The sequence below is a fragment of the Eretmochelys imbricata genome, chromosome 20 (genome assembly GCF_965152235.1).
Source record: "Eretmochelys imbricata isolate rEreImb1 chromosome 20, rEreImb1.hap1, whole genome shotgun sequence".
Classification (NCBI taxonomy): Eukaryota; Metazoa; Chordata; order Testudines; family Cheloniidae; genus Eretmochelys; species Eretmochelys imbricata.
The window spans coordinates 2,540,228-2,563,319 of NC_135591.1; the positions used below are offsets into that span (position 1 = coordinate 2,540,228).

Consider the following 23,092-nt stretch of genomic DNA (forward strand, 5'->3'; position numbering starts at 1 on the left):
CGGGCGGATTGCTGGATCTGTTCCTACAGCCCTAGCACAGCGGGGTCAGGACACACACATAATACAGCGGTGAGTTCCGCAGGCCCGGCGCTGGGTTCCCTTCGGGGCAAGGGGCAGCTCCCTGACTCGTCGGCCCCTCGGTCCAGCGGCGCACGGCAGCGGGGCCAGCTTTCGAGGGGCTTGAGTCCCAGCGCGGGTGGGGGCAGAGGGAGCGACCCCACGTGCTCCCACACGTGTGCGGGGAGACGCACAGCTGGGCCCCTCGGATCCAGGCGCTCTGACCCGGCGTTTAACTCCGCCAGCGCGCACGCTCCTCATGCCCGCTTCAAACCCCCAGCCCAGCTGTGAGCGCTCCCGCGGGCCGGTCCTCGCTGCGAGCCGGGCGATAACCAGCGGCCCCGCCCGAGGACAGACCCCGCAAGCAGCAGCTGGGTTTTGGCCGAGGCTGGTTCCAGGGCGGATTCCCCTTTTCCCTGGCACCGTGTCCGCTGTTTAGAGACCCCCTGCGACCCTCATCTTGGAGGGAGCGGCGGCGGCCCAGGTCCCTTCCTCAGTTTCCCCATCTGGAGTCCGGGGCTCACTCCCCGCGGGGTGGGTTCGACTCTCCCAGTCCAGTTAAAGCAGCGACCCCCCCCCCCACAGTGGAGCTGCCGTTCTCTCACTGGGGAGCATAACACGCGGTACTGGTCCAAGGCCCCTTTACACGGGTACAAACTTCCGCACGACGCCTTCCCCTGGTGGGCCGCGGTAGCTCCAGAAGCGCTTCTGACCCCAGGCCTTATGTCTACAACCGCAACCCGGGCCCGGACGCAGGGGGAGAGCGAGTCGCTGCCCCAAGCAGCTCCCTAGGCAAAGCGCGGGAGGGGAAACTGAGGCACGGAACGAGGGCGGGACCTGCCCGCTGTCACCCAGCAGGCCAGAGCCCCACTCTCCTGGGTCCCGCTACCTCAGGCAGACAAGGCGTTGACTGTCCGGCTCCCACAGTCTCTCCCCCCAGGAGCCGGGCAGTCCGCCCCCTCCACGCCCCCAGTTCTGAGCGGGGCGGCTGGAGAGACGGGGGCGTAGACGGGCGGGCGAGTGTTGCGAGCGGGGCGTTATCTGACCGTGTCTTTAACGGGCCCGAGGGCGGGCGGGCGGGCACCTGCCTTAGGGTTTCTTTGTCTTGATTTGGTCCCCCTTCCCCCTTAGAACGGGCCGCCCCCCCCCCCGCCAGCAGATCTCCCACGAGGGGGCGCCCCAGCCAGCCCACCTGGCCAGGTGCGACCCCAGCTGCCGGCCCCTCCCCGGCCCGCTCGGCGCCAGGCTCACCCCGCTGATGGACCGGAGGAAGCCGCGGCTGCTGCTGGCCGGACTCTGGGTCGCCGCCCTCCTGCTGCCGGGCGGGTGCAGCCCCCCGCTGCCTGCCGCCCCCTCGCCCGGCCTGCCCGCCTCGGCGCCGGCCCCGCTGGGGGAGGCGGAGCAGGAGCAGGGCTATTACCTCCGGCAGCTCTTCGGGCTGTACGGGGAGAACGGCACCTTGTCCTTCCACGGCCTCACCCGCCTGCTGCGGAGCCTGGGGCTGGGCCGGGTGCGGGTGGTGGAGATGGAGCACGAGGCGCTGGGCCACGGGCACGTCGCCCACCTGGACGTCCTGGAGGTGCAGGACAAGCATCGCCGCCAGTCGGCCCTGGAGCACCCCGGGGCGGAGCCGCCCAGCCTGGGCCCCCAGCTGCAGGGAGAGAACGGCCCCTCCAGGTACCCGCCGGCCCCGCAGCCCCGCCGGTGCCCCTCACTCCCGGCCCGCGGCCCCCTGAGCTCCCAGCCCTGGGCTCCCCCCACCCAGCCCCGCCGGTGCCCCTCACTCCCGGCCCGCGGCCCCCTGAGCTCCCAGCCCTGGGCTCCCCCCACCCAGCCCCGCCGGTGCCCCTCACTCCCGGCCCGCGGCCCCCTGAGCTCCCAGCCCTGGGCTCCCCCCCCCAGCTCTGCCGGTGCCCCTCACTCCCGACCCGCAGCCCCCTGCGCTCCCAGCCCTGGGCTCCCCCCCACCCAGCTCTGCCGGTGCCCCTCACTCCCGGCCCGCGGCCCCCTGTCAGCCCAGCCCTGGGCTCCCCCCCCCACCCAGCTCTGCCGGTGCCCCTCACTCCCGGCCCGCGGCCCCCTGTCAGCCCAGCCCTGGGCTCCCCCCACCCAGCTCTGCCGGTGCCCCTCACTCCCGGCCCACGGCCCCCTGCGCTCCCAGCCCTGGGCTCCCCCCACCCAGCCCCGCCGGTGCCCCTCACTCCCGACCCGCGGCCCCCTGAGCTCCCAGCCCTGGGCTCCCCCCCCCCCAGCCCCGCCGGTGCCCCTCACTCCCGACCCGCAGCCCCCTGAGCTCCCAGCCTTGGGCTCTGCCCCCCCAGCTCTGCCGGTGCCCCTCACTCCCGGCCCACAGCCCCCTGCGCTCCTCCCCCCCGACAGCCCCGCCGGTGCCCCTCACTCCCGGCCCACGGCCCCCTGCGCTCCCCCCCCCGCAGCCCCGCCGGTGCCCCTCACTCCCGACCCGCGGCCCCCTGTCAGCCCAGCCCTGGGCTCCCCCCCCCAGCTCTGCCGGTGCCCCTCACTCCCGGCCCGCGGCCCCCTGTCAGCCCAGCCCTGGGCTCCCCCCCCAGCTCTGCCGATGCCCCTCACTCCCGGCCCACGGCCCCCTGCGCTCCCAGCCCTGGGCTCCCCCCCCCAGCTCTGCCGGTGCCCCTCACTCCCGGCCCGCGGCCCCCTGTCAGCCCAGCCCTGGGCTCCCCCCCCCAGCTCTGCCGGTGCCCCTCACTCCCGGCCCACGGCCCCCTGCGCTCCCAGCCCTGGGCTCCCCCCACCCAGCCCCGCCGGTGCCCCTCACTCCCGACCCGCGGCCCCCTGAGCTCCCAGCCCTGGGCTCCCCCCCCCCAGCCCCGCCGGTGCCCCTCACTCCCGACCCGCAGCCCCCTGAGCTCCCAGCCTTGGGCTCTGCCCCCCCAGCTCTGCCGGTGCCCCTCACTCCCGGCCCACAGCCCCCTGCGCTCCTCCCCCCCGACAGCCCCGCCGGTGCCCCTCACTCCCGGCCCACGGCCCCCTGCGCTCCCCCCCCCGCAGCCCCGCCGGTGCCCCTCACTCCCGACCCGCGGCCCCCTGCGCTCCCAGCCCTGGGCTCCCCCCCCCAGCTCTGCCGGTGCCCCTCACTCCCGGCCCGCGGCCCCCTGTCAGCCCAGCCCTGGGCTCCCCCCCCCCAGCTCTGCCGGTGCCCCTCACTCCCGGCCCGCAGCCCCCTGAGCTCCCAGCCCTGGGCTCTGCCCCCCCAGCTCTGCCGGTGTCCCTCACTCCCGACCCGCGGCCCCTTGATACTCCAGTCCTGCCGCTGCCCGTCATTCCCAGCCATCCCCTCCAGGCCCCCGGGCTGCAGCTGGGAACTGGGAATTCGTTTTTGTTCCTTTCTTTCAGGCCGGGATCCCCTGGAAGGAACCAGCCAGAGACGGTCCGGCCGCCCCAGGCTGACCCGCCGCCCCAGCCGCCAGCTGCCTCCGGGGGCACCCGCCCGCCCTTGGACACAGAAGGGCCCAGCACCACCTGCGCCCCAGGGCACCCTGGGAGCCGAAGAGACCCTGCCCAGGCCCCCCCAGCCCTGCCCCACCTGACCCTCCTGGAGAGGGTGCTGGCCCTGGACCACTCCGTCACGGACCACCTGCACGAGGATGTGAGGGGGGGTCCACCCTGCGGGTTCTCAGACCCTCTGGGGTCTAAAGGGGAGGGGCTCTGAAGTGGGGGGCAGACATCCTCAGCCAGTGGGGTGGGAGGTCTCAGTGCTGACCAGCTCTAACCACTAGACCCCATGCCCCCCCCCAGCCCCGGGAACAGACCCCAGGGGCCTCCGCGAGTCACTCGGCAGCCCCTGCCTCCAGCCGTCCGGGGCTTGGGAGGGCCGGTGGGTCATGCCCCTTCCCCGGGGGGGCCTCGTTCACCCGCGCTGTCCTCCCCCCTCCCCCCAGTGTCTCAACGTGACGCAGCTGCTGGTGAATTTCGGGCTGAACTCCGCCTCCAAGATCACGCCCGAGCAGTTCGCGCTGCTGTGCCCGGCGCTGCTCTACCAGATCGACAGCCGGGTCTGCATCCGGCACTACGACCCGCTGGCGCCGGAGCCCCTGGGGCGGGCGCTGTGGCCAGGTACCACCCTCCCCCAGCCCAGCCCTGGGCCAGCGGGGGGCTCTGCCCTGCACCACTATTCCCCAGAGCCTTGGGAAGGGGCCGCCCCCCCCACCCCGAGGGGGAAACTGAGGCACAGAGCGGGGAGATGACGAGCGCGGCCCGCAGCCTCTCCTTCTGCCGAGGGATTTTCCTGCCCTAAGGCTTTGCCAACCCCCCAGGGTGTGTGGGCGGGCCGGGGGGGGGGAGGAATAGAGCCCAGGGCGCCCCCAGCCACCTCACCCTGCTTCCTCTTGCAGTTCTGGGCTGGGGCTTCCTGGCCATCACGCTGATCAGCCTGCCCTCGGCGCTGGCCCTCCTGCTGGTGCCCTGGCTCGGCGGCGCCTGCGGCCGCCTCCTGCTGGCCTTCCTGGTGGCGCTGGCCGTGGGGACGCTGTGCGGGGACGCCCTGCTTCACCTGTGGCCGCATGTAAGTAGGGGCTCGCCGGGCCCCCCAGCGCCCGAGCTGGGAGGCCCGGGGCGAGGGGGCCGCGGTCTGCTGCAGATCCATCCCGGGGCGAGTCCGCGCCGCAGCCAGAGCACCCAGCGGCCCCCCACCCAGCTCAGCCCGGCACCTGGGCCTGCCAGCGCCCCCAGCTCGCGCCCCCCTTGAATCCCCCCATTCCTCCCTGCCCCCCCAGCGCTGGGAGCCCCTGAGAGGGACCCCCGGCTCCCCTCCCTCCTCCTGCCTTTAGGCCCAAGGGAGGCGCCAGGAGACGCCGCTGGAGCACCAGGCCTCGGTGCTGAAGGGGCTGTCGGTCCTGGGGGGCATTTACCTCTTGTTCCTCATCGAGCACCTCCTGGGCACGCTGAAGCAGAGACGGAGGCAGCCGGTAAGAGCCGCCTGGGCCGGCCGGGAGCCCGCTCAGGGTAGGGGGCTGGAGGGGGGCAGGACCGCAGGGGGCACCCTTCCCGTCAGCGCCCTGGGGCAATGCCCGGGGCCCCCAGGCTGCTGGCTTCCAGACAGGCCCCGACGCCACCTGGGGCTGCAGAGTTCACCAGAGCTGGAGCGCTGGCCCCGAGGTCCTGGCCCCGGCCCTGTGGGGGTCAGGGGGCCGGGGGGTTTGGTGGCTCTGCCTGGCCGGAGTGGCTACGGGGTGACGGCACATCCTGGGTCCTGCTGCTGCAGCATCCCGGCGTCGGGTCCGTCCAGCCCCGTGTCCCGGCTCCCTGGGCCCGGCGTCGGGTCCGTCCAGCCCCGTGTCCCGGCTCCCTGGGCCCGGCGTCGGGTCCGTCCAGCCCCGTGTCCCGGCTCCCTGGGCCCGTGCAGGTCCCGGCTCCCTGGCCGTTCCTACAGAGCCCATCTGTCCATATCGAAGATGCCACCCGTCCTAGGAGCGCTTGGTTTGCACCTGTCTAGGATAATGCGGGTGGGGCCCAGCCCGGGGGTTTCCCACCCCCAGTGGCCGCGATGCCCCGAGCCAGCCGGGCCCCGGCCCCGCGGGTGGCTCTCAGCTCTCACCGTTGGTTTCCCCCCCCCCCAGAGCCGCGCCACGGGAAGGAGCCCCAGGAGCCCCTCGCTGGATGCAGCCGGGAGCCGCCGCTTGACCCTGCGGGCGTCGGCTCCTTCCCCAGGTGAGGCTGGCGCTGGCCCTCGCTCCTGCCCCCTGCCCTGAGGCTGGGGCTAGGGAAGCCAGAAGCTGTCCCCCCCCCGCCCCAGCCCCCGCTCCTGCCCCGCTCCCCACAGCGCCCCCTGCTGGGAGAGGCCAGCACAGGGGCAGCTGTCGGGGCCGCCCGACCTCCCCCGTCCGGCACTCTCAGCCCACGGCCCGGAGCGGGTGAGTCTTCCCGGCAGCCTGGTCCCCAGCCCCGGCCCCCCGCCGGCTCAGGGCTGCTACCAGCCTGCGGCTGCTCTTCCGAAGGCACCGAAGCCGAACTGCGGCGTCTGACAGCCCCGGGGCCCCGCAGCGACAGCCCCGTCTGGGGAGAGGAGGGGGCGAGGCAGCCCGCGCCGGGCGCGGACGGACCGACGGCGGAGCTGAGCCACCAGGGACACTCGCACGGCCCGGCGGCTGGCGCAGCCGACATCGCCTGGATGGTGATCCTGGGCGACGGGATACACAACTTGACGGACGGGCTGGCCATCGGTAAGGGGGCGGGGGCCGGGAGCTGCCCCGGGGCCGGGAGCTGCCTCGGGGCCGGGAGCTGCCCCGGGGCCGGGGCCCCGGTTTCCTGGGTGCCAATGGGCTTCTCTTTCCCCGCAGGGGCTGCGTTTTCCGAGGGCGTCTCCAGCGGGTTGAGCACCGCCCTGGCCGTCTTCTGCCACGAGCTGCCCCACGAGCTGGGTAAGTCCCCGGGCAGGGCGGGCCCCAGCCGCCTGGCATCCCACATGCTCTCACCTGCCGCTTCCCTCGCTCCTGCAGGTGACTTCGCCTTGCTGCTCCAGGCTGGCCTGCCAGTCAAGAGGGTGCTTCTCTCCAACCTCATGTCGGCCTCGCTGGCGTATCTGGGCATGGCGGTGGGCACGGCCCTCAGCCAGGGTGCCTCGCCCATCACCCCCTGGATCTTCTCCATCACAGCGGGCATCTTTCTCTACGTGGCGCTGGTGGACATGGTAAGGGGGGGGCCTGGCTTTGGTACAGCCTCGCCAGGCCCTGTGCCGGTCACGGGCCGCTGCAGCTTGGCTGGGCTCGCCATGGATCCCGGTGCCAACCCAGCGAGGCTGCTGGAGGCCGGGCACCGCATGGCCCCTTTGCCCGGTGATGCCTCGTCTCGCACTTGGATCGGCAGCTCTTTGGCGCAGGGGGTGTTTTGGCTCTGGGTTTGCCCAGCCCCTGATGCCACGGGGTCCTGTCCCTTGCCTGCCGCTCGGGGGCACAAATCATTCCTAGGAACGACTGTGGGGCAGGCGCCGGCTGCTCCCCGTGGGAACGCTCTGAACGGGTTTTCCTGCGGCCAGAGAACAGCTCCCCCCAAGTGCAATCCTAGGGCCACCCCCCTCGCCCATGTCCAGGGCCCCTCTCTGCCTTGAACAGCCGCTTTAGGCTCCCCAGGCAGCCGGTAGCACCGGCGCCTCGACCGGCTAGCCAGCGGGCAGGCTGAGCGAGTCCACGCCTGGCATGGGAATGCCCAGGGCTCTGGAGTTACCCCCTCCCTGTGCGGGACGTCTGTCCTTTCCCGTATCGCCGGATCACAGGCTTCTCCGTTTCCCCTGCAGCTGCCCGAGATGCTGCGGCAAAGCTCCGGCGGGAGCCCGCAGGGGCCTGTGACGTATTTCACCCTCCAGAACCTGGGCTTTCTCCTGGGAGCCGCTATCATGATGTGCATCGCCCTCTTCGAAGGGCAGATGAGCTTCCGTGTGGATCTGTAACCTGGGGGCACCCGCACTGCTTGCCAAACTCGGGTGGGACAGGGCCGAGGTCACGGGCACCCCCTGCCCCATGGCTGTTGGCTGCTTTGCAGAGAATTAGGACCTCTGGACGCTCTTCCTGCTGACGGCAGGTGCATGACACCCGGGGCAGCCCCCCACTCTGCTCCACGTCTCCCGGGAGCAAGCACGGGTTGTAACTCGGTGGGGCCCTGGGCTGACTAGTGCGGGTGAGGGGCACCATTTTGCTGTTCAGTACAGGGAGGAGAGCGTGTGGCCAGCACAGTCCCCTACCCCCGCTTTCCAAAATCCACCTTCCGTCAGGACACTTCCGTTCAGATTCTCAGCATTTGCCCAACGTTTTGGGACATCGAGTGCACAAGACCAGGCTGAAAACAGCCCAGCGGCCCTCAAGCCACCTAGCCTCCAAGCGACCTGAGCAAGTCTCAGCATTTCGGAGAGGAAAACGCAGCCGATCTGTGGGCGATTTGGGGGTGGGGTACAGGAGACGTCGCTAAAGGGGGCAGAACTGAGCATTTTGGAGACGGGGAAAGCGCTGGAGTCCGCTGGGAGGCCACAGCCCCGTGCCCCACGCGAAGCGTGTGTTCATCGCCGGGAGGAGACGTTCTTCGGGGGAGCGGACATGTGAACTCTTACCTTCACCATCGTCCGGGGACAAGTGGCAGCGCTCCTCACTCCTTCCGCTCCACTGCCTGGGAAGGAGCCTCCGAAATCCGCTGGGCAGCTAACGGTTTAACCGAATGGAACAAGAAGCCGCCCCCGCGCCTGCCCATTGAAGCTCTGGTCCTGCCCGGGGTTAGATTCTGCTGAGAGTTACAGTGGCAGACCAGTTTCCCCGCCTAGCCTCTGCCAACAGCTTCTGTAAGGACTAAATCCAGTGTCATTGGACTGGGGGGGCAGGAGTTCTGTTCCCAGCTCTGCCACTGACTTGCTGGGTGAACCTGGGCAACTCACCCACCCTTGTGCCTCAGTTTCCCCATCTGTAAAACAGACATGATGATTCTGCCCTGCTTTGAGATCTAATCTACCGCTGAAAAGCACAGCAGGAGAGCCAGACTCCCCCCCCCCGCCCCCCCGGGCCTGATCCCAACGGCGCTAACCCCCAGGGGCAGGCGGTGGGAAAGGAGAACGGGAGAAGGAGTAGAAGCCATGGCATTTTAATAAACATAATTGATTCAAAGCCACAATATGAAGAACAGGACTTAGTTGCAGCATACACTGTATAAAATAGATCAAGTCTGAATGCTTTTATTTTTTTAGTTTTAGTCCGTCCCCCACCCCCCCCAACTGATGCAGGATTTTTCAAAATACATACATGGAACATCTCAGACAAAAAGGAACCGGTCACTAGGCTTGCACGTGGGAGTGGGAACAAGGCAAACGAGTGGCATTCATGCTGTGGGGATGGATGGCTTCTTGGTTTGTTTCCTTATTTAATTTCACAGCCCCACAAGGGAGTTTAACAGCTTTGGGTTTCCCTTGAAGAATAGGATTTTTTATTTTTTTTTAAATTTCCTCCACAGAGACAAGTGCTTTGTTGGTCAGGACTTGATTTTGGCACCCCCCTGGGTGCCAGGTTGTATGGGAGGGGAGAGAAACCAGGTGCTAAGATGAAACCGGCGTGGCTCAAATCTTGCCAAGCCAGGCACCTGCAGCCTCTCGCCCATGGGCTGCGTGTGGGGGTACCTAGGAGAGGGTTTCACACTTTTTTTCTTTTTAAATTTTAATTGCACATCAAAACTCTGCTGTGTTTCACACCACGTCCCCGCAGGGTCCCGTGCACCTCTGCCAGGAAAGCAGAGCTGTCCTGATACTCCGCCCGCCCACCCGTCAACACGAAGGGCAGGTTTTGTGCTTTAAACCAGCGGAGGAAGGAAGAATGAACTGGTTCAGGGGACTGGGGGGAAGAAATACAGTTGGAGTCTCTTCCAAAGATTGGTCCAGGACTTGCCCATATACCTGCCCTCTGCTGATATTGCAGGGGGGAGAAGACGGCCGCAGCGTGTTTCACAGAGCATTCCCGTGGGAATACTCTAGCGTCTCAGACATCTATAGTTCACGCACTCGCCTCTCCCCTACCTGCTGAAGTTAAAAGGTGTTCCAATTAAGTTGCCCTGCAACGTGACCTCCAATTAAGGCCCCTGTCTATTAGGAACAACATCACCACCACACACTGGGTTTTGCTCGGCAGGTTCCAGATTCAGTGCTCTGAAGGGGAAAAATTCCAGGGAACAAAAAGTCCCTTTTATTTCAAACCCAAACCCAAACCCAGCAGCTGTTAAATACAATAAGCAAACAGATCAATCGAGCAGAGGCCACCGCAAACCCCAGCACCGGTGGGTGTCAGTGCTTTCCAGGAAGGGTAATGTGACGCAGGGGGGCTGTGGCAAAGGAGAAAGTTCTTGGTGGAAATTTCCCCCCCAGCTCTTTGGCTGGATCTGCCCTGCCGCAGCAACGCAGCCAGCTGCTTGGCATGTCAGGAATTTGTCAGCCCTAGGATCTGGGGGGGTGGGATTTCAGAGGCAAGAAAGCATTCTACACATCCGTGAGCCATTCTGTTTATTGCAAGAGGTAGGTGTGAACAGTGCAGTGAAGTCTAAAATTAAAAAGCTTTTTTGTATTTCCAACCATCTCAAACACACAATGCCCCCGCCCCCGATGACGTAAAATTCACACACAAAGCAGCCACCTCACACAAACACACCCCAGTCCCTCCGCAGTGACTGACCGGGTTCCCACTTGCTAAGTTCTAGCTCCGGTCCAGTTCAGACAGGTCCCAAATTTACCTGACTGAACTGAAAATGCTTCGGGGGGAAAACACATCCAAGCATCTGCCCTACGCTCACTCACGCTGGGGACACCGGTTTAAAGTGCACACACTCAGGGCGAGCCAGTTTCTGGGGGCCAGGTAGGGAGCCCCTCCTGGTACTTTCAATTTGGGGGGAGTGCTGAGCTAACTCCTCTGGGGGGGAGGGTTAAAGGGGAGCTGTAAGCCCCCCCCCCCCACAATGAATAACCCTCTGCTCAGAGCTCCCCAGATGGATCTTCCAGCTGGGTCGGCCCAGCGCTCTGGCATCTGTGTAGCCGGAAATGGAAACCACAAGAACACGAGTGTGAAAGAGGCCAGGAAAAACACCCCCAAGCCTGAAATCTCAAAGCGCTGAGCCCCCCAAACCCCACCGCAGCCAACAAGCCCCGAAACTGGAATGGAACACACATGCTGCTAGAAATCACAGGGCTGCTTTCAGCCTATTGCCAGTAGGTCCCGTGGGTGCTGGCTCCCCTGGCCTCCTTCAGACTGCAGAGGGGAGCTTAGCGTCTGAGGTGACACCCCCCTGCCTGCTCAGCCAGCCCAGTACGAAATGGATTTGCCCCTGCCTGTAAACACAACAAGCCTGCACGATGCTGCTGCAACACCGCAAAGCCACGCCGATCTACTGACCTGGGCTGAGACACCTGCTCCCGCCTCCCTGCTTCTGCCTCATCCGCACACGCTGCGGAAACCCTTGGTGCCTCATCTCCCGCATGCGGCACTTATGGGTCAAGAAGTCGGCAAGTCAATTTCAGTCAGCGCTGTCTTTGTCCCCGCTGGGGGCTGGAGCCGCCTCTTGCCCTCTAGGTGAATTTGCTCCCTGAAGCCCAGAACAACTTTGGGTCTGGAACACGCATCTTCAAACAGCACGCAAGATCACCTGCCGGTGAACTGGCTCCTGAACGGCTCCCCAGGAGCACGACTTGCTGACTTCGGGGCCACGACAGGAGAAGCGGAGGCAAAGCAAGTCCGGGGTCCAGGGTGTAAGGATGAGTTCTCTCCCAGCTGCACTAAGCCAGTCAAAGTCAGGACGTGTTAAAAGCACCATCCTCCATGTTACCCTGACCCCCTAAAGGCAGAAACTCAATTGACGCAGGATGCACCTCTCGCGTTAAAGGCAACCATGGTGGCAATCAGCTCATGCCGATGCTGCCTGTGGGCAAAATTTGGGGGAAAAAAATCCCCCGGCTGTCCATATTAATCAAACTGTATTGACTAGAAACTCACTGAGCACGGGTCTAAACATCCACGGACAACAACTGCCAGGGAAGGGGAGAGGAATGAGAAATGGCTCTAGGGAGATGCCACGTTTCTGCTCTAGGACGTGAGGTGTGTCGGCAGAGAGAGAGGGGCCTGGGGAGTGCAGATCCACCCCTGGCGATGGACAGGCAAGTCATGCATCTCACACGACAGCACGTTCTAGGAAACGGATGCACACGACGCGTTTGTTACAGGACATAAACAACACACCTAAACACTGTGCATGCAGTCACACACCACAGGGGGGTATTGTCGGAGGGCATCCGGAGAGTGATGCGTATTGTATTCATCTTGGTTTCAGCACGCCCTGAAGGGGCTGGTAAGAGACAGGAGACTCCAGCAGTGAAGGCTGAGGGAATTGGGACTGAAATTATCCGAGTTCTACAATGAACGTTACAGTTCCGACTGCAATTCCAACCGGGAGGCAGGCAGGATCTTCCTTCCCAGCCTGCCTTCCTCTCCACCCAAATCCCCAGCCAGCACCTGCACTTTCAGAGAGAACTTTCATGAATCCCCCACTGCTGCCCCAAGTAGCGCGCGGACCGAAGAACCCGCAAGGCTCATCCAATGACTATTGCTTTAGCGAGAGAGACGCTGGAGGAGATAGTTCTGGTAGGCCGCCCCCTCCCCTCCCCAGTTTGGCACATCTGCGACAAACAGAACATAAGGAAATAAAGTTACTCCCATTTCTCTCCCCTGTTTTCAGATTCACTTATTTAGCAGGAGCAACTACAGCAACCAAGCTTGGAGAATTCCTTAAAAATCCAGTTCCTAACAGGCCTGCAACAGAGCAGCTACAGTGCAGCAAGCAGGGAAAGGGGCCAGGGGCTGGCCAGAGGGTTATTTAACTAATACTGAGGCTACAAGGCAAGATTTTTGGGTCGGGGTGGGGGAGGGACACACGGGACAGGAAAATACACAGAGATTGTCAAGACTGAACAGGTCCAAAAGCAGGAATTCTGAAGGTAGGTCGCTAGAGATCAACAAACCCAACGGGAGACGGGGTGTAATTCATTTTTCCTAAGCAGACAGACAATGATCGTAAACTTTAAAACTCTCCTCTCCAAGCAGGTACAAAAGGAAGAAAAGGATAGCAAAAAACTAACCGCTTGATTTAAAGAGAGGTCTTGAAAGTGCTTTGATCTGGAATCTTACTTTATACCTAAGCAAGTTACTGGCAAGATGCGCATGGGGCATGGATTCCAATCTTCAAGCAGATGGATTGGAGGATCCAGGGCATTCGGTTACCCCTGCTAAATAGCAAAGTTGGAGTCTTGTAAACAAAACACACCCCTCAACTCTCTGTCCTTTCCCCAGTCACACAGCAAAGCCTGGTGTCAAACCCAGTGCTAGCCATGTTAGAGGTTTCTCAGGCAAGTTTACAGGAACAGCTTTGCAGAGCGGTGTTAATCTTGCTAGAGGTCACTCATAAGAGCATGATTCTCTGACAAAATCCCCTTCTCTGCAGGCATGTCAGGGAAACGGTACCATTAACAAGGAGTGAACTACAAATCTAGTCAATTTCAAACCAAAAGTGTCAAGGAGTTTCCTCCCACAGCTGCCCCTGAGCTCCCACGGCAGGTTTTGTGGTCTGACCACCATATTTTCTCTCTTTAAAGAATGCTTTTCTCTCCTCCACACAAACAGAAGAAACCGACCAGACTCAACCAACTGGAACCAAAGAGAGAAATACAGTCTTCTTCTAATCTGCCTTCTAGTCATCATAGGTGAAATTGACTGAAGCAGCACAAAGACCTCCTACCGACTTTCGGCACAGAGTGAAACTCTGGAACAGAGCAAGCAAAGACAGCAGGTTAAGGACAGAAGCATGCTTTTTAAGTGGGCGCCGCCCCTCTAAACACTGGGTTCTGATTCCATGTGGACAGCAAATGGATAGATGCCCATCTAGCTGCTACCAGCTCTTCTTGAGAGAGGAATTTAGTGGCATGGCTAAAGATGTCTCTAAGAGAGAACGCAGCTTGGGAGGAAACAAGATTCCTGCTACATATTGCTGGCTTTCATCTTTGATTTTTAAATACCTCCTTAAAGAAGGAAGCAGGAGAAAGCTATAAGGATCCCTAAGGCCAAAAATAAAATAGAAACTTGATAAATCTGTAGGGATGAGACAAACCCTAACATCCAGAACAGTTCTGGTAATCAGAAGTTTCCCTAGCATGCTGAGCGTGGGGTGGGGGTGGGGGGTGATGGAGAAGGTGCTGATCTGACGGAGTGGGAAGCTAAGCTGACGCAGGACAGAGAGACAGAGCACTTGACACATCCTCCAGGGACAGAGGAGCCTTTTAATTTTTGGTTTTAAGAGGAGGGAGGATACCGACTTAGAAAAAATCCAAACCCAAATAAAAAACAAACATTCTCAAAGGAGGGGAGATAGAAGCTGGCACATCGCTATTTTCAGTGCAATTTTCAATTCTGTATTTACACGATACAACTATTCTAATGCATGACAACAAAAAGCAGCTACAGACTCCTAACACACTATGCTTCAATTAAGCCCACCTGCACACGGTCGCTTTCTGTAAGCAGCGACGGCCCTGCGTTCCAGTGCGAGCTGCCGATGCTGCACTAAATAAGGGGCAAACCTGCCGCGCATGCATCAGCTTGGCCATTTAATCCAGGGCTAACAAGGTTTGACTCGATGCACTGCCTTGGATGGCAAAGCAGCGTGTTTGGAAACACGGCATGACTACAGACCACTTACGCTACTGCAGCCCCTGCAAAAAAGCACCGTGGGGGAGAAGGGCCCTTCAGGTTGGGGGCTACGGACCTTCTCAGGGACATTTGCCCCTCAGAAGCATCCCAAAGTTGTGGGTTGGTTTTGGTTTTCTGCAGCGTCTAAATTCAGATGCAATCATGTCGCAAAGCCAGTTGTGCAGCCGATCTGTTAGCAATGCATCCCAAATCCCTGATGTTAAAGAGCCCTATGTTTCCTCAGGCCAATGACTTGGGGGAGCTGAGAGGCAATGCTAGGACCCCAAAAGGGTGAACACTGGTTGATCAGGCTGCAAAATCTGTTCCCTCTATCTCATGTGTGTGTGCTGGGGGGACCATCCCACTATTCAACCCAATCTGCCAGAAACCCCTTTACATCCAGGTGGGGTTTTTGGTCTATCTTTGGCACCTGCTTTTATTTGTGGGAGGCTAAAAGAGAAGGAAAATCATTATAGATTTCCACTCTCCATTTTTCCATATACCCTCCAAAACCTTCCACCTCCTCCAGGGGGAAGGGCTTCCCCATCCCCATCCATTTATTTTAAATCCACAGTGAACCACAATGAACCAAAAAAAAAAAAAAAAAAAAAAAAAAAAAAGAAAGAGTTCAAAGCGACCTTGGACTATTGGGGCCAGAGACAGGGGTTCTGCCCTCTCTATCGATAGAAGACTGACCTGGTTGTCTTTCCCTACCCTCGCCCGTGCTGCAAGGCATGTGGTGGCAAAAAGGTTTTGCAGGTTCTAGATCCCTGGAACTTTCGGGCTGCCGGATGCGGTTTTAAGAAAAGACCCTTGGGCCAAGCGGGGGCTCGCGGCATAATGTTACCTGCTGTCTCCGAACTGGAGAAAGAAACAATGAGAGCGGGGAGAGGAGCGCGAGGGAGAATCCTACAGAGCAAGGAGGGGGCAAGTCATCAGATTCAAATGCCAGCAGGCCCCTGTTCGGGGCCCGCTGTGCTTCGGGCCATGGTTCTCCCCGAAAAGCCGAACCCCCCCTCACCTCCACCCCATCCACACACCCAGGGAATTGACAGTTCCAAACAACTTCAAAACACTCCCCCGCCCCCAGCAAAAAACTAAAAATGAAAAGAGCAGCCGTTTTGGTTAGTACCTTCAAGTAGATCAACAAGAAAAAGACTTTTCGAAATGGAGACAGATTTTGAAACAGAAATCCGGTTCCATTAGAATGCCCTCTTGCCCACCAGAACTGCAACGCTCATGTGGGGATGGGGTGAGTGGGCAGTTCCAAGGGACCCAGACCCCCCACTTCCTTCCCCCCAAATATTGGATAAGGCGCATGGTATCACTCCAGAGGGATGCTCGAACTGAAGAACTGGGCTTTTTCTTTTCGCCATCTCCTAACGTTCCTTGCATGCATCACCGTAGGTCGCGTATTGCTTTTATGGGACACTTCTCTTCCGAACAAGCCGGATTTCACAGTAGTGCAAATTCAGACACAGGACACAAAAGGCAAAGCTACCGAAACTTCTACAGTGGTTTGGGGCACGTGGCTAACTCCCTTCTCCACTGCTGTGGGTTGTGCCTCTGGTGGGAGGGAGAGATGGGTGCGGGGGTGGTACGTGGGAGTTTTCTCCAGCACTTTGCCCCAGCGACAGGGCTTGAAAATCCAAAAGCTAGTGGTGTATCCAGAGACTCTGTCTAGCAAAGAAACAGAGCCAGGTACGGCGGGGCTGACTACAGTGCCTCAGAAACCGAGAACACACTGGCACCCAGGAGATGCAGCCGCTTTCTCCTCTAACATTCAAAGGATGATAGGGAAACTGGTCAAACGTCCACACTCGGGTCCCGCACTGCAAGAGACAGAAGGGCTGGGGTGGTTTCTGGACCCATTCCGTTCTCAGGGAGAAGTTCAAACCAGCTCCTAAGGAAGAACTGCTCTCGGCTCCATGCAGAACACAAAGATCTGCAGGGGCCACCAGCCCTTTGGTTGCCAGACTCCCCCCGACACCTTTACGTCAGGGTGCCCAGCTTTGCAAATCTGGTTTACTTTCCTGGCCGTTAGGCAGAGGACTCAAATGGGACCTCTCCTCTGAAAGGTCCACCTGCCTCCCAGGAGCTAAGGCAGCAGAACACAACAGCCTCTCTCCTGGGAAGGGGAGAGGAGACATCTCTGCCAGGGAAGGTAAACTGGATTTAAAGGTACCTCTCCTTTGTAAGCAGCCCAAGAAACAGCTTGTTCTCTCCCACTTTAAGCAGCTTCACTCTCTTGGCAGCATTTTTGCTACCTTCGCTCAATGAACAACCCCCACCAGAGATTTCATCCTTGAGCTAGAATAGTCTTGTAGCACCTCACGGGAAGAGAAAGGAGCCCGAGGCACAAGAAGACAAGAAACACTACAGCCCACCCCTTTACAGCGTCCGGACGAGTACCGGGGGCCTCTGCCAACCACCGCTAACCACACCCAGACGGCCTACGCAGGCAGTGTGCCAGGAAAGCCCCCCATCCACCGAACGTGGATTCCAGAAACACTGTGGCCCCACAGAGACCGAGTGCAGAGCACCAAAGAAACTGCAATTTGATCTATCCGTGCAGAGTGAGTGATGTCCTCTGCTCTCTGAGAGCACAGATTGGAAGCAAGCTGGCATGGTAGCCTTAAACCAGCTCCTCCTGCTCCTGTCTGTACCCATATAACAGACAGAGCCTTACAGTTTGGTTCTGATCAAGTGCTTTATAAATGCCCAGCACAGGTGAAATTGCATACTGATTCTTAAAACCACTGTGGCCACTGGGGCTCATTTGCTTAATTCGTTTCAAGCTGACGAACAATATTTCAGATTGGATTTAGTAAGGCTATTTCCCCCCGCCCTTCTCCTTTGCATTGGAAGTGAACTGGAAAAGACGCACACGCACGCACAACACACGCACACGCACCCAGACACACACACGTTCGCTGGAAAACCAAGACACAGAAGAGGAAGAGTTGTTTATACCTGACTGGTGATGAGGTCTGTCCTATCTTATTCAAAGAAATGCTTTATGTGCATAATATACAGAGGTGCAGCATTTACACATAGGATATTGTAAAGACACTGAGAGCTTGCTACAGATGCCTTAAAAGTCCTTAAAGGTGTATTCCCCCAACCCGCTCCCTTTGGATTCTAGTTGGTTTGTTTCACATTGTATCTTTAAGGACTTTAAGTTTGACTAAATATTCATGATCCAAATGGAGCCATCACTCTAAATTTCAAAGAGTTCCTTTCCTCCCTGTTGTCTCCCCCTCTTGCTTCAGCTGAAAAGTTTTACATCACCTCCCCCTCCCCGCCACATATGCCCAGTTTTTACGTTCCTGCTGGCGGTTTCTGATTTTCAACACACCCCCAGTGGTGCTGAACCCAGATGAGTTCAGTCAGGAGAAGAGGTTCAAACAGCTTTTTGCGGCTGCAAACCCCCGAACCCGAACGGTCCACATTTTCACGACCATGATCTCAAATGGAGGGTTGGGTTTTTTCCTTTGGTTTCTTATTGAAGGCAAAGGTGAGAGCAGGGCTTACAGTGTGAATGGAACAGAAAAGACATTCACAACTGGGGGTGTGGAGGGGGTGTGTTTGGGGGGGGAAATCACACAAATTCCACCCCCCCTTTCTGGTCCCTGTGGCATGGAGCCTTTTGGTGAGGAGGAAACACTCCTCCTAATTAGGGTTGAAGTGCAAGAGGAAATCTTGAGATGGAAGTTGATTTTTTCCTTTTTTTTTTTTGGATGGGGTGGGACAAGAGACTGGGACGATCTCAGCGCTGTTCCCCCACCCCCGCTGCTCCCACCTAACCAAAAATAAAAAAAGAGGGTTGCTTTTTATTTTTTTAACAAATACTTATCTTCTACACTCAGAAAACTGACAAAGGTCCGTTGTCCATACAGAAGTCACTTAAGCGCTTGAAACGCCCTGGGAAATAAAGCTTACTTGTTCCCTTTCTGAGCCGTGTTTCTGCTTTTAGTGCTACTTTGATTAGCTCCAGATCTCAAAGCGGCTGGGATGTCCCAGCTCAGTTGGAATTCATCTCCACCTTAGATCTGGGACTGAGTGCCCACTCTCCCTCCTTGTAGGACAAGGGGGAGAAAATCAGACCTTTACCGGGGTGGGGGGGGGAGAACAACCACAACGGAGAAGCCTCTAATCTGCTGTGACTCAGAAACCAAAAGAAAACTGACGACGGCATCCTCATCAGGTTATTTCTGAATTCACGGAAGTGCCCATCGAGAATAAAGCCAATTCCTAGCTTCCCAGGACTGCCCGGTTCAAGGCCGTTACATTCAGTGTTTGTCCGCAGTTATATGGCTCAGCTGAACTGCCTGTCGGGCAGCGTGTCTAACAATGGCAGTGCGAATACATCTATTGAGTTGAAATGCATTTGTGCTGTTTTTTTTTGTTTTTTTTTTTTTTTTAAAACCCAACTTCCCTTTGTTCATTCATTCCCTAGAAACGGAAACTTTCAACATTAAAATATAACCCCCCAGACACTCATCTCTCGCTCCCCCTCCCCCCGCTGCTCTCTATCCCCTGGGTCACTAAAGAGAAACCAGACGCTCAGGTTTTAACAAAAGTGCTTGAAGCAAGTGCTGTGAAGCAAGGGCGTGGAGAGAAACTTCCTTTTCTGGGAGGGGCAGGGGACAATCCCACACCCATTTAGTTTTCAAAAATTAAGTGGCACTGGGGGAGCTGAAAAGGGTCACTCTACACCAAATCTATGCACGGAGCTGAACAGAACGATAAGCTGGAATGGTCTGACTTTGGCATAAAGATCTGTGCAGAGGAAGTTTTTAGATAAGGCCCCCCCACCGCCATACACAAAACACTTAACGTGCTTATGCCGATGCAAATGAGGTGTTGAGAAACACAAAGTTTTTTGGGGGGGAGGGGGCCCATGAGCGGAAGTTTCCCTCCGACCCTCTTTACAATGCACTAGGGAAACCATCACAAATCTCGTTTAGCAAAATAATGCATTATTACCAAACACTTTGATTATTACTTAAATTGTCAAGCTGTGCTGTCAAATGTATACATTACAGCGTTAAAGGAGAACAAGACTGGCGCCTGCGGTAGAAACGGCCCCTTTCCCATCCCTGTCCCCAAACCCACCCTTCCACCCCCCAAAAATGCCCAGCCCACGGATGCACTGCTGGAATTGTTTTCCACTCTGTTATTATTATTATTATTTTCATTATTTTTAAAGAAGACACAAGGGGAGGAATAAAAATAATCCCAAAAAAACTTACTAAGAGCAAATAAAGTTAAATTAAAAAGTACAATGCAGCTGAGAGAAGAAATGCTGAAGCCCTTAGAGAGATCACATTGATTGTCTTGTCAGAGTTTAGTCTTTACCACGTCATGTGAAGAGGTAACGCATGACAGCATGAAAACAAGGCAAACCAAAGGCCATTTTTTTCCTATTACAAAAAAAAAAAAAAAAAAAAAGAGCTTATACTAAAAAAAAAAGCACACCCCAAACACTATGCTAAAATATTCCCTTGCCCTTGTTTGAAATGATTTTGAAATCCTCCCCCTGTGATATTTAATTAAAATTAAAGCAAGATGTCATTAAAATTATCTCAGTGCCTGCAGGTACGGGCATCTTGCCCTCTGATGCACATACGCACAAGAGGCTGAAACCCTAGCCTTGGAGTCAATGGGCACTTTCCCATTTACTTCGACAGGGCGAGGATTTCACTCAAAAGTACTGAGCTGTTAAAGGAATTCTGCCCCTACCCCGGAATTCTCCCGTGTCCTAAATGTGCCACTGTCACTCACCCCAGGAATTCTGTCACTGTTCCTTCAAACCCCCAGGAAAAGGACAAAGATAAGGGAAGCCAGGGCTTCCAGACCTGCACAGATTTCTCAGTGTAGTGCTCTTGTATGTTTCTGAATGCTCAGGCCTGCTGTCGCACAGCAGGAGAAGGGCATTTGCCCTTGAAGGGAAGGAAAAAAAAAAAAAAAGAGGACAAATCTTGACTTTGGACCCATATTCCTGCCCCGTAGGGGGCTTATTTGAAGGCTGAGAAATAGGCAGTGCCTGAATTCAGTATTTTAAAAATGAAAAGAGAAAGCGTTGCAAGAGGCAAGTACCCGAACTCAACAATAATGTAAACAAGTCTTTTTCCAGTTCTCCCTCTGCAGAATACTGAAAACGATCTTTCAAGAGGATCTTTCATTCAAGTTTTGTGTGGTTTGATTCCGAACTGAGGTATTCGGTGTAGAAAGGTAACACTTGCTATCAAGGTAGAGAACTTTAGTGTGGAGGGTGGAGGCGAGGAGAGACTTGATCTTGCAGCAACGTACCTAAGAACGGAGTCTTTCATAACATGTTTAGAAGGGGAAGGAAGGACTGGTTCAAACAGGCCAGGAGGCTACTTGGCCAAGAGCATCTTACACCGTGGCCTAAAACTCAAGTTGTTTATGCCTCACAAAATGGGCCAGCATCCAGTGCGTGGAGAGAAATCCTCACTCTGCTTTTGTGCATTGGATTCCTAGACTATCAGACACACCAGCAAGGAAGGTTTGATTGAAGTGCCTTGAGGGAAACAGGCTGGCTTTCTGCCTTTTCTTCCTTCCCCATCTAGGGATTCTAGGCCTCTCTGAAGACTAGAACTGGCTACTTGGCTACACACTGAGTGTTCCCTTGGCAGCCCGTGTTTGAAGGGTTTTGCTGAGCTGGAGCGTTAGATGGTAACACTAAGGGAGACCAAGCTCAGCTGGTTGCAGTGAGGATAAAGAAGAAGAGGGAAAACAAACAGAAATGCCACCCAAGTCTTTGCTACTCTCCGGGTGAAACCCTTCCGTGAAATGAAAAGCAGCAGCACTGACCACCCGAAGGCCAAGGCTTTTGGTTCTAAGAGTTAAACTTTGGTAAAAGAAACTAACGGCGCAAAGGAGCTTCTCGCTATTCCATGCTCTGCTCCTGCCCGGATAAAGCACCTCTCTCTGCCGGCTGCCAGCACGCCAGCTCCGGCCAGCAGCCCAGCTCTCTGCTCCCTATTTGGCGCTCTTTTGGAAAAGGGGCGGGCTGTCATCGCCTGAGGGAAACAGCAATTCGATGCAATGCCCATTTCACATCATGTAAACGTCTGGCCAAAAAACAAAAAGAAAACCAGAATTCACCTTCCTTTAAAAATACACAATTTTGATCCAAGAAATGCTGACTTTTGTAATAGACGTAACTTTAGGCAGGGCAGCCAAAGCTTATGGCTTGTCCACTTCCTGTAACAGTCTTACTGACCAAGAAGAGAAAGTGACTAGCACCGATGGTCTGCAGATTGGAAAGGAGAGAGACCCTTTCCTGGATGTCCCCCCGGCCCCAACCCAAGGCTTGGTTCTCAAAATATTTCATTCAGTGAGCGCACACGTCACTGACTATTGTCTGAGAACCAGGATGTTACCCCACCTCCCAAGGCTGCAAAAGGAAAGAGAATCAGTGGAAAAGATCGTACATCGAATGTTTTTGCCCTGTCAACCCGCTCTGATCGCTACATCCCAGTCTTTGGCTTCGAACAGACTTGCGATATGGTGAAAGGTTTTTTGTGGGTTTTTGTTTTGTTTTTTTCACGATACTGTTACAGTAATTTTTTTTAAAAAAAGTAGTGCACATTCTTGAATGTTTAAAACATGCATTATAAATAGGATTTTTAAAATAAAAAAAAAACAACACTGAAATGAACACACCAATCCCACATACATACACGCTAATAAAACCTGCCAAGATGCCACGTTAGAAAAATAAATACAGACTTAGGGTTGTGAATAAGGACTTTGAAGTGCATTTTTTTCCTTAAAAGGTTAAAACTTTCAGAAGATCATTATTATTATTTTTTTTTAAAGGTAAAAGCTCATTTCATTATAAATAAATGTTTAAAAAGCAACAGACTGACTGACTCTCACATGGGAATGGCGCGCAATACGGAGAGGAACAAAACTTAAGAAGGAATCGCCTCTCAGGATCCAACATTTTGCCAAAAGAAGAAAAAAATTCAAATCCCTAAAGTGCCTGGTGTGGGGAGGGAATATTCCAGCAGTGCAAATGCGGGGTTCAGAGCAGACCGCGGCAGATGGACAGTAGCACCCGTTTTGCATATGAAGGAGTGAGAGCTGCCAGAGGTTATCTCAATATCCTGGGTACAGTAGTTCGGGATTCAAGTGTTCTTATTGGAATCGAAGGATGAGCACGAAAACAAAACGATTCAGATGAAGGAGCAGTTACAGTGGCACTTGCCCAGGTGCTAATGCCCACCACTCAGCGGTCGCTCACTTGTCGAATTCCCGACCCCCCCCCTCCGCCTCCAAAGTTCAAGTTTCTGCTTTCTGGCTAGACTGTGCAACTGTAGAATGAACAGAGTCGGCATGCTGCCGCGTCAGGAACACGGGAGGGGAACTGAAAGGAAAGCGGAGGGTTAGACAGGCAGGAAGGGAAGTTCCAGGTGGAGGATTTGAAACAAAACTGGCTCCAAAGTCAGTCCAACCTCAGGGCTGGGAGGGGCCAAACGTTCTTCCCAGCTACTGGGTGAAAGAAATTTGCAATCCAATTCCTAATGGCGGAGCAGCCCTCTTATCAATGAGCAGCCCTGTAAGGCTGATTGATCACTGCCTCCTCAGAGCTGAGTGGTCACCAAGAGACTAAGCCCAGCGGCAGCCCTGGCCCTTGCGGGTGCGGTAGCAGGAGTGCGTTGCAGAAGAACCAAGCAGGGCTGCCCTGCTGCTGTCCTAAGGAGCTTCCCAACGGGGAGAGGTTAGCTCTTGAAACAGGAAGTTAGAAATCAGAAAGTCCCTTTTTCAGAAAACCCGAAACA

General features: G+C 57.1%; 2 protein-coding genes across 2 annotated transcripts in view; one reads left to right on the forward strand and one right to left on the reverse strand.

Annotated features, from left to right (window-relative positions):
- Positions 1–1,315: 1,315 nt before the first annotated feature.
- SLC39A5 (solute carrier family 39 member 5) lies at positions 1,316–7,477 on the forward strand. Its single transcript, XM_077838775.1, has 10 exons — positions 1,316–1,734; positions 3,430–3,682; positions 3,975–4,149; positions 4,428–4,597; positions 4,863–5,000; positions 5,652–5,742; positions 6,030–6,254; positions 6,372–6,452; positions 6,531–6,721; positions 7,325–7,477. The coding sequence occupies exons 1-10, from the start codon at positions 1,316–1,318 to the stop codon at positions 7,475–7,477; spliced, it is 1,896 nt and encodes a 631-aa protein (XP_077694901.1).
- Positions 7,478–8,636: 1,159 nt separating this feature from the next.
- Positions 8,637–23,092, reverse strand: part of ANKRD52 (ankyrin repeat domain 52) — a 51,302-nt gene continuing 36,846 nt past the window's right edge. Inside the window, exon 29 of the mRNA XM_077838997.1 lies at positions 8,637–18,647. The gene's annotated coding sequence lies outside the window, so the exon portion shown is untranslated. The remainder of the gene's footprint in view (positions 18,648–23,092) is intronic.